The sequence below is a fragment of the Trichechus manatus genome, unplaced genomic scaffold (assembly GCF_000243295.1).
Source record: "Trichechus manatus latirostris isolate Lorelei unplaced genomic scaffold, TriManLat1.0 scaffold00007, whole genome shotgun sequence".
NCBI classification, from domain to species: domain Eukaryota; kingdom Metazoa; phylum Chordata; class Mammalia; order Sirenia; family Trichechidae; genus Trichechus; species Trichechus manatus.
Genome location: NW_004443943.1, coordinates 21,360,843 through 21,379,554, shown reverse-complemented (window position 1 = coordinate 21,379,554; position 18,712 = coordinate 21,360,843). Strand labels below are relative to the sequence as shown.

At 39.4% G+C, this 18,712-nt stretch overlaps 1 protein-coding gene across 1 annotated transcript in view; it reads right to left on the bottom strand.

The window, feature by feature from the left end:
• The window catches only part of TBC1D12 (TBC1 domain family member 12), a 143,739-nt gene that overhangs the window by 9,988 nt on the left and 115,039 nt on the right, over window positions 1-18,712 (bottom strand). The window contains exons 8-10 of the mRNA XM_004369951.3: window positions 15,182-15,270; window positions 14,220-14,291; window positions 3,553-3,681 (exon numbers count right to left, since the gene is read on the bottom strand). Of these exons, the coding sequence (XP_004370008.1) occupies window positions 3,553-3,681; window positions 14,220-14,291; window positions 15,182-15,270 (290 nt within the window). The remainder of the gene's footprint in view (window positions 1-3,552; window positions 3,682-14,219; window positions 14,292-15,181; window positions 15,271-18,712) is intronic.

Below are 18,712 nucleotides of genomic sequence, written 5' to 3'. Positions count from 1 at the left end.
AGAATTATTAACCTGGGGGTGAGGGTATGCGGCTGTTTTGTCTCCTACAGGTCCACTTTGGATTCCCGCTCTGGCTGCGGCGTGGCCCGCGCTCCATCCCTCCCACGGCACTCCGAGCCCAGTCCCGGGTTGCCGCTGCCCAGGCTCGGCCCGGGACGGCCCCGCCTGGAGGCTCTGGGCAGGCGAGAGCGGGCTCTGCGCTCCAGCCGTGACTAGGGGTCCTGGACACGCCCTGCGCTGCGGCTCCCCCATGCGCCAGCACACTCTGCCCTGCGCCTCCACCCCTTCCCTTCTCTGAACCGCTGCCACCACCCCTTTGGTGGCCGCCATCCGACCCGACTCCAGAGCCACAACTGACACCAGTACCCCTTCCACCAGGGATGAACACTGAAGGGCCGCCATCCAACCCGAAATCACCCCTTCCCCCGGGAATGGACACTGAACAACAGAGATCTGCAATACCAGTAACATGGGGAAGTCTGAAAGCCCTCTCCTCCAAAGCTGAACATATCCTCTCAACTACAGCTGCCCCACTTACACCTGAAAATCTATTTCTAACTATGGTCTCCTTTGTGACCTTCAATTCTCAACAGGTATGTGTTTTCTTCCTCCTCCTTTCTCAGGTACTAACAACCTCTGCCGCAACCACCTATTGGGCTCGTGTTCTTAGCCCCTCTGTCTTCCACCCGGTTACCTGGGAAGAACCAGAGCCCCCTCTTTCCTCGAATGATACTAACATTACTAGAGGACAATATTTGGCCTATTCCAAACCACTTATTAACTCCCCTGAAGAGGGATGGTTTGTACTGTCCACAAATTGGACACTCTATGCTGATGCCCTTCCACTGTGTTTCACTACTCAGCCATGAACTGCTTCTGCGTGCGTGCCTATACTAGAACAGTGGTATATGAATTACACTTACTACAATGGCACCTATAAGCAACCAGCCTATTCTAAGCAATTTTTCGCTAAAGCCATAGCCATTAATGGCACGTTCAGTGCCTATGTTACTCACCTCCTTCCATCCCTGTATGTCAACACCCACACCTATCTCGTACAGGCCCTATCGACAATACTTGGGTTATTTGTCGAACTACTAACTTTTCTTCATATTCTCTCCCTATCAACATTTCACTAGAAAATTGGGGCCCTCAAGGTTTAATTTTATTACCAAATCGCTCTACTTGGCAGTGGGCAGCCCCATACCATTATCAAGGACATTCTAAGTCCTGGAACCCTGGCCTAGCCGGACCCATTCTTCGCTTACGTTATTCAACTACTCATTTCTCCCCATTAAAAATCCTTTCTTGGCGATTAGGTCTCCCTTTTTATGAAAGAACTCTTCGTTCAGGAGCCTTTCTGAAGGGGACAGAGGATGCCAAGAACCCACTCCCCAAATTAAAACGGACATAAAACATGACCATAACAATTCTCTGCTTATATGCACGTCTCGACCATACATTTTTGACTCCACGTCTGTCCAGACAAAATGTCTCCACTCTTAACATCAATTCTGTATTTGTTCTTCAACAAAAAGGCCACCTTTGGCTGCCCATTAACCTTACACGCCCTTGGCAAGATAGCTCCCCCCTCGCTCGGGTTGTTAATGCACTACAGAAAATATGAACTAACAGGTTTCTTGGAATTCTCATAGCCTCTATTATCACAGCCACTGCTACTGCCACTACGGCGGCTACCGCCGCCCTAGCTCTCTCCCAATCTATTCAGACCACCCAGCTGTTTAACACTTATATGCAAAAATGTTACTTCTGAAATGCAAACTATGGCACATATTGATCAAGAGATCCTCAAGCGTCTGGGTGCTTTAGAAGCCTCAGTCCTCTGGCTTGGAGAGCGACAGGAAGCCCTATGGGAACATTCCCAACTAACCTGTGATGCTGAATACACTCGCTTCTGTGTTACAGCCCTTCCATATAATGAATCCTGGAAGGATGTTAAAAGTAACCTTTAGGTAGCTTCGCTTCTCCATTGAAAAGTGATATTCAAAAATTACAATTTCAATTACAAGAACAGCTCTTGATATTACAATCAGAGTCTAATAAGGCTACACTTAATACACTTAATGATTTTGCCTACTGGCTCAATCCCACACATTGGTTCTCTGGACTCAATCTCCGTGTCTGGATCCTTTTTGCTATAGGATGTTTAATAGTCTTGTGCCTCCTTATAGTCATCCGATGTCTCTACTCCCTGAAGATCTCCCATCACCAACAGAAGTCGGCCTTCTACGCCTGGACCATTTGCTACCAGTTACCTAAACAGGAGACGGGAAAAATAAAGACCTCCCCTTAAGAAGGCCCTTCCTATGCTATTATTTTGATAATCAGTAATTACCTGTATTTTGTTAACCAGTAAGTTCCCAATGAAAATTTGTTATGTGTAAACTCCTCTATATTTTCTGCTTCTCCTAGTTAGATGCTTCTGTATAGACAGATTTCTAAGTTAGATGATTCCTTTCCAACTGATAGTAAATTTCTGTAAATCAGTGTTTGTTTGATTGTTAAATCTGTTACGATGTGTAAATTACCCTTCCTAGTGATTTCCTTCCAAGTAATGGCAAAGCTTGCAAATCACTGCTTGTTTGATTGTTAATGAATCTTTGAGCCTTTATAAATCTTTAAGCCTTTAAGAATAATAATTTCAGTGGATGTTAAAAGTTAGTGTTTACCTGACAAAATGAGAGTCAGAGGAAACCCATGGGTCCAACAATCAGGATATTACTAGTGCAGAGGATTATATATATTATCCTCATAAGATCATCCTCTATTGTGTTACACACCTGAAAGGCACATTGAGTCCGCTCACTCCGGCTATGCAATTGATAAGAGCATCGCTCTTACTTAGTAACCTGGTGAAGAACCAGATGGTATCTGGTGGAAAACCAGCACCATGAGTTTAAAGAGCCTGCTATGGCCGCCATCAGGCAACTAAGTCCAGGTGTTACTCATAGCTATGCTACTTCTCCTCCTTAAACATATGAAGTGTGCCCCAGCCGTAGCTGGGCTCACAAGGACTCACTAAGACACCAGGCCCGGAGGTGTGGAGACAGTAGCTGAGATAATCTTGGACTTTATCTCATAGAGAAAATTTTACTTTATCCTAATGGGCATTTGTTGGACCAGTGAAAATCCTCTTGATTCTTATTCCATTAACTAAACAAAAGGGGGGAAATGTGGGGATATGTGCCATTAAAATATGGATGTATAAAGACCTCTATGCTGCACAACATGTTGAGACTTGTCCCCAACTTGTTGAGACTTGTCACAACTTGTTTTTCCAAACCCGTTACTGATTGGCTTGTTTACCCGAATTCCTCCTCCCTTGCCCAAAACTTATTGTTATTCACCCAAAGCCCATTGTTCTGTTATTTGCTTCGCTGTTTGCTGTATTGACTATAAAATAAACTCGTGGGACTGAAGCCGAGGTTCAACTCCTCAGAGTGACCCTCCTGGCCCTACTTCTCTGTAAGAGTTGTGGCATTGGTTATTTGTCTCCACCGCCCCGACAACCGTCACCGCTGCGACACATACCATGCTGTGATCCACACGGAAGAAGGCCAACTGGCATGGCTTATTCAGGAGATTTGCAAATGCAATGAAGGCATCTGCCTCTTCCAAATTGAGAATGAGTACCGCTGCAATGAAGGACATCCCTTGGACCTTCAAAAGGAAAAGAAATTAATCAAAATGTGCTTACAATAATAATTCTATACAGTTTATTTTATTGTACTACTGAAATATTAAAAAGTGACATTACAAAGTAGAATTAACCAAGATTTATTTTTTTCTCCCCAACAAAGGTTAAAAACAGAAAACCTACCAGTAATCACGAACTCTCCCTAATTTTACATTCTCATTCATGTGGTATGGCTTTAAAAAGTATTAGAGAAATTTTTTGAAAAAAGAAAAAATGTATCAGCTTTTACTTGCTACGAAAGCCTATCTCAGGGTACTGCTATTTAGTTTTCATTTTTTCTCAGTCTGAATTCTCTCAAAATAGAGTTCAGAGTCACAAAGTTTAATAAAAACCAGGTTATTGTTTTCCCTATTATAATACATTGTTTGAGGTGGAAAGTGAGGAACTAAGAATAAGGGACAACTATGAAAAGTTCTGCTAAAATTCCGAGGAAGAAGTTGTGTGGTTTGAGAAAGTAAGACTAGATTCCTGGAAAAGCAGGAGAAGAAATAAAAACCATTTCAATATGGGAAAGAAGCATGAGCAGACACAGAAATGGGATCAACAGGGCCAGCCTAGTTGGAGCACAAAATTTATAATAGGAATAATGTGACAAATTTGGAAAAGTAGGATGTATTTATAAATTATAAGAGGTTAAGCTGTATGGATATTTGCTTCTCGATTATGAATAAATATTGTACATTTTTGAGCAGAGAAGTGGAATGAAAATGTTGTAAGAATATTCATTCTTTCATTAAAAAAAAAAAAGAGTTTATATGGCACATTTACTTCTGGTAGAGATTTGTATACTGGACTCTTTCCAGCGAAACACTTTGAAAGAGTTGCCTGCAATCACTATCTCTTTTTCAACTACCTTTTTACTCTTTCTAACCAAAAGTTTGGCAGTTTGAACCCACTCAGTGGCACCATGGAATAAAGGCCTGGTGATCTGCTTCTTTAAGATGACAACCAAGAAAACCCTCTAGAGCAGTTCTACTGTGTAACACATGGAGTTGCCATTAGTCCAAAATTGATTCGATAGCAACGGGTTTAGTTTTGATTTTTTACTCTTTAGCACACTTCAGTCTGGCTTCCCACTCCATTACTATCTTGAAACTTCGCTTGCCAGGATCATCAATGATACTATTGCAAAAACCAATGAGCACTTTCCGACCCTCTTAGCAGAATTTCCTCAGCCTCTGTGACCCAACATCTCTTCGTTTTGCTCCTACTTCTCTAGCTTCTTCTGAATGTTCTTTGCAGACTACGGTAATTGGTTATTTCCTTTTCTAGAATATAAACTCCATGAGAACAGAGACTGTGGTAAGCAGAATAATACTCCCCTCCCCTAAAGATGACATCCACATCCGAATCCCTGGACCCTGAAAACATATTACCTTACACGGCAAAAGGGGCTTTGCGGATGTGATTAAGGATCTTGAGATGGAGAGATTATCCTGGATTATCTGGGTGGAACCTTGTAAGAGGGATCAGAGAGTTGAAGATGCTACATTGCTGGCTTTGAAGATGGAGGTAGGGGGCCATGAGCCAAATAATGTAGGTGGTCTCTAGAAGCTGGAAAACGCAAAGAAATGGTTTCTCCCCCTAGAGCCTCCAGAAGTAACATTGCCCTGTCAGCACCTTGACTTGAGACCAGTAAAATCCATTTTAGACTTCTGACATCCAGAACTGTAAGATAATAAATCTGCATTGCCTAAAACCAGTAAGTTTGTGGTAATATGTTACAGCAACAATAGGAAACTAACAGAGAGACCATATCTTACCTAATTCACCACTGTATTCTTTTTTTTTAAAGCAACAAAAGTTTTATTTGTCTTCTATTCAAAAAGGCAAAAGTGGGGACAAGCATGCTGCCAGAGCTAATATCTGCCTGAATCCAAGGAAATATTGCAGAATAGATGAAACTGGGAAAATGGACAAGCATGATGCTACAGCCATGTCTGTCCAAGTCCAAGAAATATTACAGAATAAGCAAGAATGGGAAAACAGACAAGCATGCTGCCACAGCCATGACTGCCCGAGTCCAAGGAATATTACAGAATAGGCAAGAATGGGAAAACAGACAAGCATGCTGCCACAGCCATGTCTGTCCAAGTCCAAGGAACTATTGCAGAATGACCAGTACATATTAACACTACAAAATGGACAAAACCATTGAAAGTGTCACCTTTTCACAGATTGGCTAGAAACTGTGCTCCTACATTTTGAATTGTCTTTCTTAACAATCAGGTTTGAGTACAGGTTTCAGTAACGAGGTCAAGAGGGTCTTCATTGGTCTGACAAATTTTCTATTCACTAAATGCTAATGAAAAAGATAAGAGTGGGAAGTCTTTTGTGTTATGGTTGATTGGCTTATATACATAAAGGTTCCCTAAAAGATATTTTCCAAGATTATGCTAGCAATTGTCTTTATACCTCAGGGCCCCGTTGATGTGTGTCTTTGTGAGTCCTTATGAGCCCTTGTGAGCCCCGCTCCAGCTGGGTCACATTCTCTATGCTCAAGGACAGGGAATAATGATTCCAATATTATTTCCTAAATCATTCCCTCCTGTTGATCGGAAACTGGAGATAACACATCAATGATCAATACCTGGACTTCGTCGAGCTCCTAGATGGTGGCCATTGCAGGCTCTTTAAACTCACGGTGCTGGTTTTCCACCAGATACCATCTGGTTCTTCACCAGGATCTTAAGAGCAATATTCTCATCAATTGCATTGCCTAAGTGAGCAGAATCAATGTACATCAACATTTCAGCCCGAGGCTTTTCTTTTGCCTTTTAAGTGTGCACGACAACAAAAGATAAATTTTATTATGCCTAATACTATCAGGATGCAGACTAAGAATATTACTATTCCTTGCAAAAATGATCTAGCCCATGTACTTATTCCTGATGGTAACCAACCAAATAAATCTTGTGTTTTAATTTAAGAGTGTTACTGTGTGTAACCAAGTACTTGCTGTCTAATTCTATGCATACCTTGTTCTACTTCTCCTGTGTTATTTATCCAAATGCAACAAGAGATATTTGCTACAGCACAGACTATACTTTCTTGGGATAATAAAACTCTAAGGCTATTCGGTTCTCATGTCAGCCTGATTTATGAGGTCAGAGATCGCTGTTGTGCTTCCATCCCACTAGCAACTTTGCCATCTGTCCCACAGTGATTGATAAATATCTTAAACATTTCTCCAATTCAACTATACCATAACTAGGAATTAAAGCTCTCAGAAATGACCAACTGTCTTAGTCATCTAGTGCTACTCTAACAGGAATACCACAAGTGGATGGTTTTCACTAAGAGAAATTTATTTTCTCACAGTCTAGGAGGCTAGAAGTCCAAATTCAGGGCATCAGCTCAAGGGAAGGCTTTCTCTCTCTGTCGGCTCTGGAGGAAGGTCCTCGGTCCTTGTCATCATCAGTCTTCCCATGGACTAGGAGCTTCTCTGCGCAGGAACCTCAGGTCCAAAGGACGTGCTCTGCTCCCGGTGCTCCTTTCTTGGTGGTATGAGGTTCCCAATTCTCTGCTTTCTTCCCCTTCATCTCTTGAGAGATAAAAGGTGGTGCAGGCCACATCCCAGGGAAACTCCCTTTACATCAGGTCAGGGATGTGACCTGGGTAAGGGTGGTGTTACAATCCCGCCCTAATCCTCTTTAACAGAAAATTACAATCACAAAATGGAGGACAACCACACAATTCTGGGAATCATGGCCCAGCCAAATTGATACACACATTTTTGGAGGGACGCAATTCAAACCATGACATTCCACCCTTTGGCCCCCCAAAAAACACATCCTTGCAACATGCAAAGCATATTCATCCCATCATATCATAGCAAGTCTTAACTCCAAGTCCAAAATCCAAAAATTCTTCTTCTTCTGTGAAATCTAGAATACAAGTTATCCACTTCCAAAGGTACAATGGCAGAACAGGCACAAGCTAGACATTTCCATTACAAATGGGAGAAACTGGAGGAAAAGAAGGGATAACAGGCACCAAGCAAGTCAGCAGAATACATTACATTAGCCCTCAAGGCTTTGAAAATAATCTTCTGTTCTCTGAGACAATCTACACAATAGCCTTGCCCTCTAGACTCGGTATTGGCCACAGTCTCTGGATTCTGAGTGGAGGTCCCTTGGCCCTAGGCTTCAGCTCCACCTTCCAGGCCCACTGGGACAGCAACTCTGCTCCCTCAGCTTTAGGCACACCATTCTCCTAGTCCATCGGAGTGACAATTCCACCCTTAGAAACATCAGAGACCATGGCTCCACCCTTTGAAACCCCTGAGATCATGGCCATACCTTTTGAGACCGAGGCAGCTTGGCTTCTTGTGTCCCTTGTCTCTTCAGCTTCTGTTTCCTGGTTTCTTGGCCTCTCAGTTCCTTGGGCCTCACGCCCGCATCTGCCCTGCAGGGGCAAGTGTTCCAAAGCTCTGTAGCTCCACCGGTAAGTACCCGGAGGTACCCCACTCTGCCAGGAAGCCTCCGGTGCACAGGCACTCAGCTCTCTTGCTCCGTAGGTCAGCAAGCCTAGCTCCACTGATAAGTGCCCAGAGGCACCCCACTCCGCCCGGAAGCCTCCTACGCACAGGCACTCAGCTCTCTCACTCCATGGGTCGGCTCCAGCGCCATCTCGCGCTGGTTTCCTGGTTCTACTGCTGTTGGTTCTCTGCTACTGCCACTGCTCTATCTGTTCAGAGTTTCAAAACCACTTCCACATTTTAGGTATCTGTTAGAGCAGCACCCCACTCCTGGTACCAAATTCTGTCTTAGTCATCTAGTGCTGCTCTAACAGAAATACCACAAGTGGATGGCTTTCACAAAGAGAAATTTATTTTCTCACAGTCTAGGAGGCTAGAAGTCCAAATTCAGGGCGACAGCTCCAGGGAAGACTTTCTCTCTCTGTCGGCTCTAGAGGAAGGTCCTTGATCCTCGTCATCATCAGTCTTCCCACGGACTAGGAGCTTCTCTGCACAGGAACCTCGGGTCCAAAGGACGCACTCTGCTCCAGGTACTCCTTTCTTGGTGGTATGAGGTTCCCAATTCTCTGCTTGCTTCCCTTTCCTTTTATCTCTTGAGAGATAAAAGGTGGTGCAGGCCACATCCCAGGGAAACTCCCTTTACATTGGGTCAGGGATGTGACCTGGTAAGGATGGTGTTACAATCCCACCCTAATCCTCTTTAACATAAAATTACAATCACAAAATGGAGGACAACCACGCAATTCTGGGAATCATGGCCCAGTGAAATTGATACACACATTTTTGGGGGGACACAATTCAAACCATGACACCAACCCTACCCTGAATGTTGGACCAATGGGCTTTCTTCTGACTCTCATTTTCCAATGTGTAACAACTTAACATTACCTTTCCAATATTTACTAGCATCATTACTATGTATATCCAAAGGTAATCCTAAAGGTCCCAAAGTACATTGCCCACACATTTTCCAGGAATCTAAACAAGAGATTACCCATGTAAATTCACTGTCAGTTAGAAAGGGATCATCTAAATTGGATCTACCACATATCCATATGGAGCACACAAATTTTGTCTAGAGAAAACAGAAAGTATAGAAAAATTTACATGTGACAACCAGGTTTCCATTAGAGAATTCATGATTAACAACATAATACAGGATGGACTTCTCCTGTTGGAGGTCTCCAGCTGATCTGTTAAAACATACTAAGTGTTCTTCCCAAGGGCAAGCTGCTCCTTCTTGGTTTACTAATTAACAGTCATAGGTCACTTTCTCAGAAGCAGAAATGGAACCTGTGACAAAATGGAGTCTGAGCCATGAGGTCATCTCCTCTGAGAACCTGGTTTCTTTAAGATACATAATTTTCTGCATAGTAAGAGGGTGAGAGTTTGATTACAAACATTAGACAGGCATCTCAAGACACTGTCTTGAAGACTAATTAAACCAGCTGCTGATTTACCCTAAACATAACTCTCAGTCTGATCTTTGGTGTCAGTTTCCCAAAACAAACTGAATACTTCCACCAAAAAAAAAAAGGCACAATACCCAGAGCAAAATGGTCTTACTAGTTTATCTGGACCATTGTTTGACTCAAAGTGTCACCTCTATATTCTTAATACTACAATATTTGCTGAATGGATAAAGGGTCAAAGTAAGTGGTTAAGAGCTTGGCTGCTAACCAAAAGTGAGCAGTTCAAATCCACCAGCTGCTCCTTGGAAAACCTATGGGACAGGTTCTACTCTGTCCTATAGGGTCGCTGTAAAGAAGTCAGAACCAACTCGACGGCACCGAACAACAACAACAACATAACAGAATGGTAGCAAAGCAAATAGAACGGATTAAAAATATATTTAATTGAACTAACATGCTGTTCATTATAGGACATATTATTTTACGTACCACTAAAAAAGAAAAAATTCTGTCAATAAAACGGGGACACAATGTTTCCTTATCTTAGAATTTTTATTTTATGTATACTCGGAGTTATTTAAAGCTCATTCAGATTTATCATGTATCACTATTGTACACAGATGAACGGAAAATAAGAAAAAATAAAGTTATCTCTACTTTTCAAAGTCCAATTCCTCTAAATATTCTGTATTATTTATCGACTCAATCACTGATGTCTGTTTTTCTCTTCTTTCCTAGTGCGAACAAAAGCACTGATTATGCAGCGTTTAAGTGGGCTCCATTCCTAAGTCTTGGGTTTTCTTGCAAGCCACTGACAACCAATCTGCAAATTTTGAAATGTTTGTACAGGCAATGAAAGCCACGTCCCAACTGCTGCCTGACTGATGACTATAAGATGCATTCCCAATTCAGAGATGATAAAATGTTTTACAATGTGCATCTCTAACTCAACGAAATAGCTATCATATACTGTTTACTATGTATGAGGTACCATACAATTACTTCTTTATCCAAACAATCATCTGAGGTAGCATTATATCCATTTTATAGATGAGAAAATGAGCTCTGTGAAGTAAAATAATCATCCCAAAATCACAAAATTCACGACCAGCAGAGTTGTTTCAAATCACCAAATCTGTCTGCTACTAGAGCCCAGGATCTTTTCATAATGCCACCAGAAAGCAACATTTTAAAGGAAGAATTAATTGGATTTATCAGTGGACAATTATAAATGAGAGAAAAAGAGTGATGGTAGTGGTTGAGTCTTGATAATTGCAAAAATGATGGAATCTGGAATCACAGAAATCAGACGTTAAGCTGGGACCCAGATATTGAAAGATGATGAAGAATCTTTATATGTGTTTATGGTTACAGGATACCCAAGTAGATATATCTTGTAAGAAGATGGAGATGTTGGACTGAAAACTGAAAGCCAGATGAGGGAGTCATTGCCACAATTCACAACCAAAGCATTCATAAACAGGCACTAAGGTAGGAGAGGCAGAGGTAAGCAAAATACTATAAGGGCCTCTCTATTGCTTAGCCTCCAAAGATTTTTGCTCCATCCGAAAGTGATCTATAACCATTTTCTTACAGTGGAAAACTAATATAATTCAACAATCTAAACAGTCGTGCTCTTACAACTGGGATAAATGTACCCTTGGAGATACATACAGACTTTTTTCAAAGAGTACACAGGCATGGATGATTTTAAGGGAATCCATTTCCAGATCTTCACCTTACACGTGTATTCTTTTCTTAACATGATACCTGACAGTGTCACTGCATTCACAGCAGCAAGTGAAAGTCACAGTCCTCACCCATTCCAAAACTTACCTAGTCCCCACCCGTTTCTCTGAGACATGAAACCTGAAACAGAGGGATAATCCTAAATAATGGTCTACTGAAAGCTTCTGCCTTCCTGTCATTCTTATATATATAAAACTGAATTCCATTATATAGTAGAATAGAGAGTAGTAATAACAATTTTCATTTAGTTACCATATCACATCTATTATCAAAGAATGCGTAGCCCTTGAGAGAAAAGTCCCAAGAGAACAAATAAAGAGAATGGTAAAAGCAGTACATATTGGTGCTAGTGGTTCTTTTAAATGTAACTGGGATGTAAACCAAGATTACCAATTTTTTTTTTCAAGATACACTGAATAAAACTCACAGATAAAACTTTTGTTTTATTTATTTCTAGATTTAGCATGTGTTATTCATCAAGGTAGTTAAAAACCTATTTTATCCAATCACATCATGAAATATGTTTTCTAGTACAATTTGTAATTGCTAAAAACTCTTCAGTTCCAGCGTAAAATATGTATTAAAAGCATACAATGCAATGAAAACATGTCAAAATTAACATTGCCAAAAGTGTAATAATAGCAACAGTATTTTAATTTTCCCAACTTTTTCTGTGTATATCAGTTAAACAAAGTGCCCTTTAAGTGGAAGTGTAATGGGTATAAGTAATAGGTTTTAGTCTCAATAAAGGCTTTCTTTATTCACTTCGCAGAAACAGAAAATGAATGATTTTAATGATTGGTACAAATTTTTTTTGCAATTCAGTTAGTTAACAGTCTTCTGTTTTAAATAAAATTGAAGGAAGACCTAATTAAGTCATCCTCGGAGATCATTAAAAAAATTTTTTTTTATTTTTGTATTTATCAATTATCCAGTTTCTCTAGTATATTTGTTGTTTTGATCAGTGGTGTACTAATTATAATTATAGCACAAATCAGAAGAAAAACTTTTAATATTTAGGCTATTATGGACATTAGAAATAAAACTAATTTTTAAATTTTAATTCATTTACGTATTTGTGAAGTTCCTGGGTGGCACAAACGGTTAAGCGCTCAGCTACTAACTGAAAGGTCAGCAATTTGAACCCACCAGAGGCACTTAGGAAGAAAGGCCTGGTGATCTGCTTTCAAAAAGTCACAGCCATTGAAAACCATATGGAGTGCAGTTGTACTCTACACAGATGGGGTTGCCATAAGTCAGAATCAACTCAATGGCAAATGATACTAGTACGTATTTGTAGCAAAAGTACAATAAGGCAATCACTAAAAGACTTCCAAGCAAAATTATATTAGAATAAAATTCTGTGGGAGAAATGAAACAGAAAGACAAGTTCAGAGGAAAAAAAGCAACAATTTAAAATATTAATGAAGAGCTTATTCATGTATTTCTCTTTAAATGGATGGTCTATATAAAATCACTATCGTATTTAATTCCATTGGGTGGTTTTTAAAAAGTGACACGAGTTTGATTTTAAAATGTCAATATTTAACAAGTGCTAAAAATTAAATCCTTTGCAATTATTTAAACTTATGAAAAATTTAAATGTCAAGCTTAAAACATGAAGAGGATACACAGTTTCACAATTCTTTTACAGAGTACATGATTAAGAGACTTTGAAGAAAGTCTTTGCTCAAATCTCACTTTCTCCATAAAGACTATCTGACTATCTTCTTTAATACTGCAGCCCGCACACACCCCTCCCCTAGAACCTAGCACTTTCCCCCTTTACCATGCTATACATTTTCCATAGGACTTATCTCCTTTTAATACAACATATGATTTACTAATTTATTATATTTGTTGTTTACTGTCTGTATCCTCCTTCTAAACTCTACGTGCCATAAGGAAAGAAATTTTTCTTTTGTTTACTGAAGTATCCCAAGTGCCTAGAACAACTCCTGGGTAGATATAGTAATAAGCACACAATAAATATTTGTTGAGTACACAAATGAATGAAAAATGAATAAAGGAAAATGCAACAGAACAAAGTGAGTTGTACCAGATAGCTACCCTACAGTAAGCTCTCTAAAATTTCTCTATTTTAAGGTAAAGGTAAGAAGATGAAAGTTTTGTGACTTCTGCTTAAACACAGCAAACTGAACACACATTTTTCTTTGTTCCCTCCCAAAATTCAACTAAAATGACAGTAAAGAAAAAAATAAATATTAACCTAGGAGGTCAAATAGAATGGGAGAGGAGATAAACAGTAGATAAAAGCTGTCAATAGCATTTGGGAAATGTTAACAAAGTGGAAAATGTTGAAACTGAACATCTGCAGAGGAGGAAGCCAAAAAGCAGCAAGCCAAACCCAGCCACAAAACCCTGGAAGGCTCAGGAGTTGAAGTTATCAGGTACCTCAGAAACTGAGGGGAAAGGCTAAAAATAGGATTGGTTGAAAGTCTGTAAAAAGGAGCAAATCCCCTCCCCTATCCTTTATGGGAAGGTGCCTATTTTTCCTTTACCCTGGCAGAATGTAAGAGATGTATTCCCTAGAGGCACAGTCAGGGAAAGCTGGGTTGGGAAGAGGGGGATAATGCACCACACCAGTAAGAGGGGCATTAAATAAAAAGTTTACATACTGAATGGTGAAATCCCCAGCTGCCCTCACAAAAAGCTGGCAGCCAATCTTATAAGCCCCTGGCAGGAGACTGGAAGATCGCCCTCCGGGTGAATCGATGAACTCAATACGAAAGACATAGAGATACAGACATTTGGGAGATGATACAACACTAAGATACAGATAAAATGTTTATATTTAAGGGGGAAAAAAAAAACAAAACAGATTGAAACAAATACTTACATAACCAACATCAGGTCTGTAACATGTATATGCCCCTAAGATACTATGTAAGACATCGTGATATGGGCCACCCTTAGGAGAGAAAAACGAAATTTGAAACTATACAAATAATCGTTGTAATTCTCAAACAGCATGTTAATAAGCTCTAACATTTCCTAAATGACTACTTGTTTTAGTGTATTTAACATTGTCAAAAATATTCTAAGTGTTATCTAAAGTATTAATAAAAAAAAAATTTAATCCTGAACAACAAAAAAAGCCAAACCTACTTGATGGATACAATCTACATAGTTTGTGTACAATTTTAAAGACGTAGATTTAGCACAAGTGTATGATTAATATAGGCTGTTTCATTTTATATAATGCAATTTCAGCAAAAGAAAACCATCAAGCTACACTACATTAAGCTGTATTAATAATTTTAATCTTAACAGTAAAAAGTTTTATCTCATTTTATCAATCTAAAGATACAGGAATTCCAGGTGAAAAGTACATATAAATGCAATCTTTTCTCATAAAGTATTATTTTATCATAAAGTATAAGCAACTTCATAGCAGCCTCAGTACAAAAAAAATAAACATTTCTTCTTATTTCAATAGAAATTCTGTAAGGTAGGTGCTGAAAATCTTTAAGTTGGGGGACAAATTTTTCTATATGTTAATGATTTACTAAGCAAAATAAAAAATAAAACAAAGAAATTCATCTTATTGAAAATTCATCAAGTATCTACTTCATAAAAGGCATGTATGCTATGCTAACTGCAATATCAGTGGAATAAAATAATAGAAATTCCTTTAACTTTTTCCTACTAGCTTCACACATTTTATATAAAGATTCCTATTTTTATAGCTTTGCCCTTTTTTTTTTTTTTAATTATAGCTATGCATTTTGAGAATTTGTTCCCTTGGATATTAAAAGATTTTTCTTTTAATATAGTTATAAGCAGGTTAGAAACCCTCACCTTCTGAAAGATGTAGAGAGACGGAAAGGTACGGGATATGTCCAACTTAATTAATTCCAGACTGGCCTCCCGATCAGCAACAGATACACCTGCATTTGCCAAGCAGATAAAATTAAAATGATTACTTGTCTGTAACAAGTTCAGCGCTGTAAACACAGAATAATCACATAGCATATGTATTATTTAAGGGAAGTTAAAAGCTGGATAATCAGGAAATTTCAAGAAATGCCACATAGCTTTTGTTGGAAATTAGAGCTGCTTATATGAAGAAAATATTGCTATACGTATCAGAAAGTTAAATGGTGAAGGATTTCTGCTACCAGTTTTGACAGAAGCCTAAGTAGGGGCAGAATACTGCTCCCACCATAATAACCAGGAAAAGACAAATAAATTACAAATATCACATTTTTTTTTAAAAGTTATCAGAGAGCTGTGGACACAGAAAGAAGATTTAAATCCCAGAAAAGGAAGAGGCTTTTTTTCTCCCTAGGGGCATTTGCCAAGTCTAGGCATGGGCTTAGTATCCAGCTTGCCATAGACAAAGGCATGCTGCTTGGGCAAAGACAAACTAGAAGAGTTTTTCATGGACAAGTAGGGTTAGTGTGATAGATAAGACAGATAAGAATCTGAAGGAGCACTGAATGTATATCTGGTTTTCCTCTACAAAACTTTTGCTGAGTGCTGGGGTAGTGCATTCTGGAAAGGCAGAATGGAATCAAACCAGATCACCCAAAGACAGTCTCACTGGAGGGAAAGGCCTGCAATCAAAACAGGACAGTTCTTCTTATCAAGAATTTTGAAACATGAGGCAAGCTAAGTCTATCTAAAGTTGCAACCTTGTCCCAGCCTAGTTCAATTACTGACTGGACTGAGGTGATCAACTGCTAATCCAAATGCCTAACACGAAAGAACATGCTTCCTCCAGGGGGAAACATCAACTTCAGTCTCTATGTTCTTTTTATATACAATGTCTGGCATGAAATTAAAAATTTTAAGATACACAAAGCAGCAGGAAAATGTGACTTATAATCAAGAGAAAACTCAGTCAATAGAAACAGACCTGCAGACGATCCAGTTTTGGTGCTGACAAACAACATTAACTATTATAAATATAATAAATAAATTAAATAAAATAGAGGAAAAGATGGGAGAAAAATATATAATAGGGAAAGATGATGAATTTCAACAGAGAAATAGAATCTATAAAGAGAACCAAGCGGACATTCTAGAACTATAAAGTAATACCTGAGATGAAAAACTCATTGGACAGATTTAATAGCAGACTAGATACAGCAGAAGAGAGGATCAGTGAACTTGATTGTAAGTCAATATAAATTATCAAACTGAAGCACAGAGAGTAAAGAGAATTTTTTTTAATGTGTGGAAGGTACCTGTGGGACACCATTTTTTAAATTGTAGTGAAAATATACATAACGAAACATATACCAGCTCAACAATATCTACACGTACAATTCGGCAACACTGATTACATTCTTCAAGTTGTGCAACCATTCTCACTACTCTTCCAAATCATTCCACCACCATTAAGATAAGGTCAATGTCCCCTAAGCAAAAACTCCCCTTTCCCTTTCCCGTCCTCCCACCCTTGATAACTGCTGATAATCTTTGGTTTCCATATATGTGCTTATTTATATAAGTGAGATCATACGATATTTGTTCTTTTGCAACTGACTTATTTCACTCAGCATGTTTTCAAGGTTCACACGTGCATGTTGTGGCATGCAGCAGGACTTCATTTCTCTTTACGGCTGAGTAGTATTCCACTGTGTGTGTATATACCATATTTTGTTCATCCATTCATCAGCTGAGGCCCTTCTTACATCTTCATGTTCCTTGCACATTTAGTTCCTCACAAATACCCAACACAGCGAACGGGCTTCAGGATGACACTTACATGAACCCTTTTACAAATCAAATATTCCCTTTAACCCTGTTTAGTCAATTCCCACCCCCACCCCACCATATTCATTTTTCTAAAAGAAAAGGAAGAGTATTCAAGGAATATAACATAGCTGTCTACATACTCATAGAAAACCACCATTTTTCTCTATTCTAAGCCATGTTCATCTTAGAATTTTACTTACAGGCAAGAAAAGGGGGTTTGTTTTCTATGAAATAGAGCAAATGTGGAAAAGCGACTGGCAGACAAATGCTGCTGTTGTTAGGTGCCATCAAGTCAATTTCAACTCACAGCAACCCCATGTGACAGAGCAGAACTGCCCCATAGGGTTTTCTAGGCGATTTCGCCAGGTCTTTCCCTCATGGAGTTGCTAGGTGGGTTCAAACCACCAACCTTTTGGTTAGCAGATAAACACTTAACTATTGTACCACCAGGGCTCCTTAGCAGACAAATAGCTCCCCATTATTTAAGGACAATAGCTGGTTGAATAAATTTACCTAAATTTAATAAACTAGGATGATACAAAGAACTTTCCCTGAAATTCTTAGGAAAAAAAAAATTGATGTAGGTAGAGGGAAAGGTGGGGACTATGAGTGAGTTAAATGAACAAAGGATAAAGGCATGAAAAGAATTATAAATAATATATTAAGGAGTGTGTGAAAGTCAGTTGGGAGGTGTAACAGATAGGAAGTCACAGGTGAGGTATGAAGACCATTTATCTTCAGGTTAAGTAAGAGCTTAGCCTTAAAAAAACCTCACCTCATTAGCCTTACTGCTGTGACTGAAACCCAGGGCTTCAAACTGGTTCTAGCCAGGTCAGTCATGGCCAACGAAGCGAAACTGGAACAGACCTGAATTTTTATCATTTGGGTGAGCCAGAACAATAACCAGAATGGGAAAAATTACGGGTCGAAGCCCTGAAGGGGGGACTCAGAGGGACAGTGAGCCCTTTCAGGAGCCTGATGCGTGAGACTGGATTACTGGCAGACTGTGGAGAGTGACATACATTCAAAGTGGCATATTCAGCCACCATCTTTGAGCAGGGCACCACTGTTTCTGACTCTGCTCAAAATCTGATGGGAAAGAGATTTGGTTGCTATGCAACACGTAGACTGTCCTGTTTTCTAAGAGGGAGATTAGGTTTCTAGCAGGGCTTCAACCTTAATTTTTCCCGTTCTCCCAAATTTAAAAAATTCAAGTCTGTTCCAGTTTCACTTCCTCGGCCATGACTAAACCAGGAAGAACTTGTTCAAAGCCCTGCTGAAAATTCTGGGCTTTGAAGTCTAACAACCTGGGTTTATATTCCAACTTCACTGCTTACAAGTTATTTAACCACTCTGAGCCTCGGTTTCCTTTTATATAATTCAGGATAATACTACTACCTACTATGGTTATTAAGGTTAAATGAGATTAATATATTTAAAGCAATTATTACAGTTCCTGACACAGTATAAAATCAGGCTATTATCTTCAGAGGCTAGATTTTCATTCTGAAATTCTTATTAAAAGAAAAATCAGAATGAAGAAAACCAAAGACACAAGGGAAAGATTAGTCCAAAGGACTAATGGACCACAACTACCACAGCCTCCACCAGACTGAGTCCAGTACA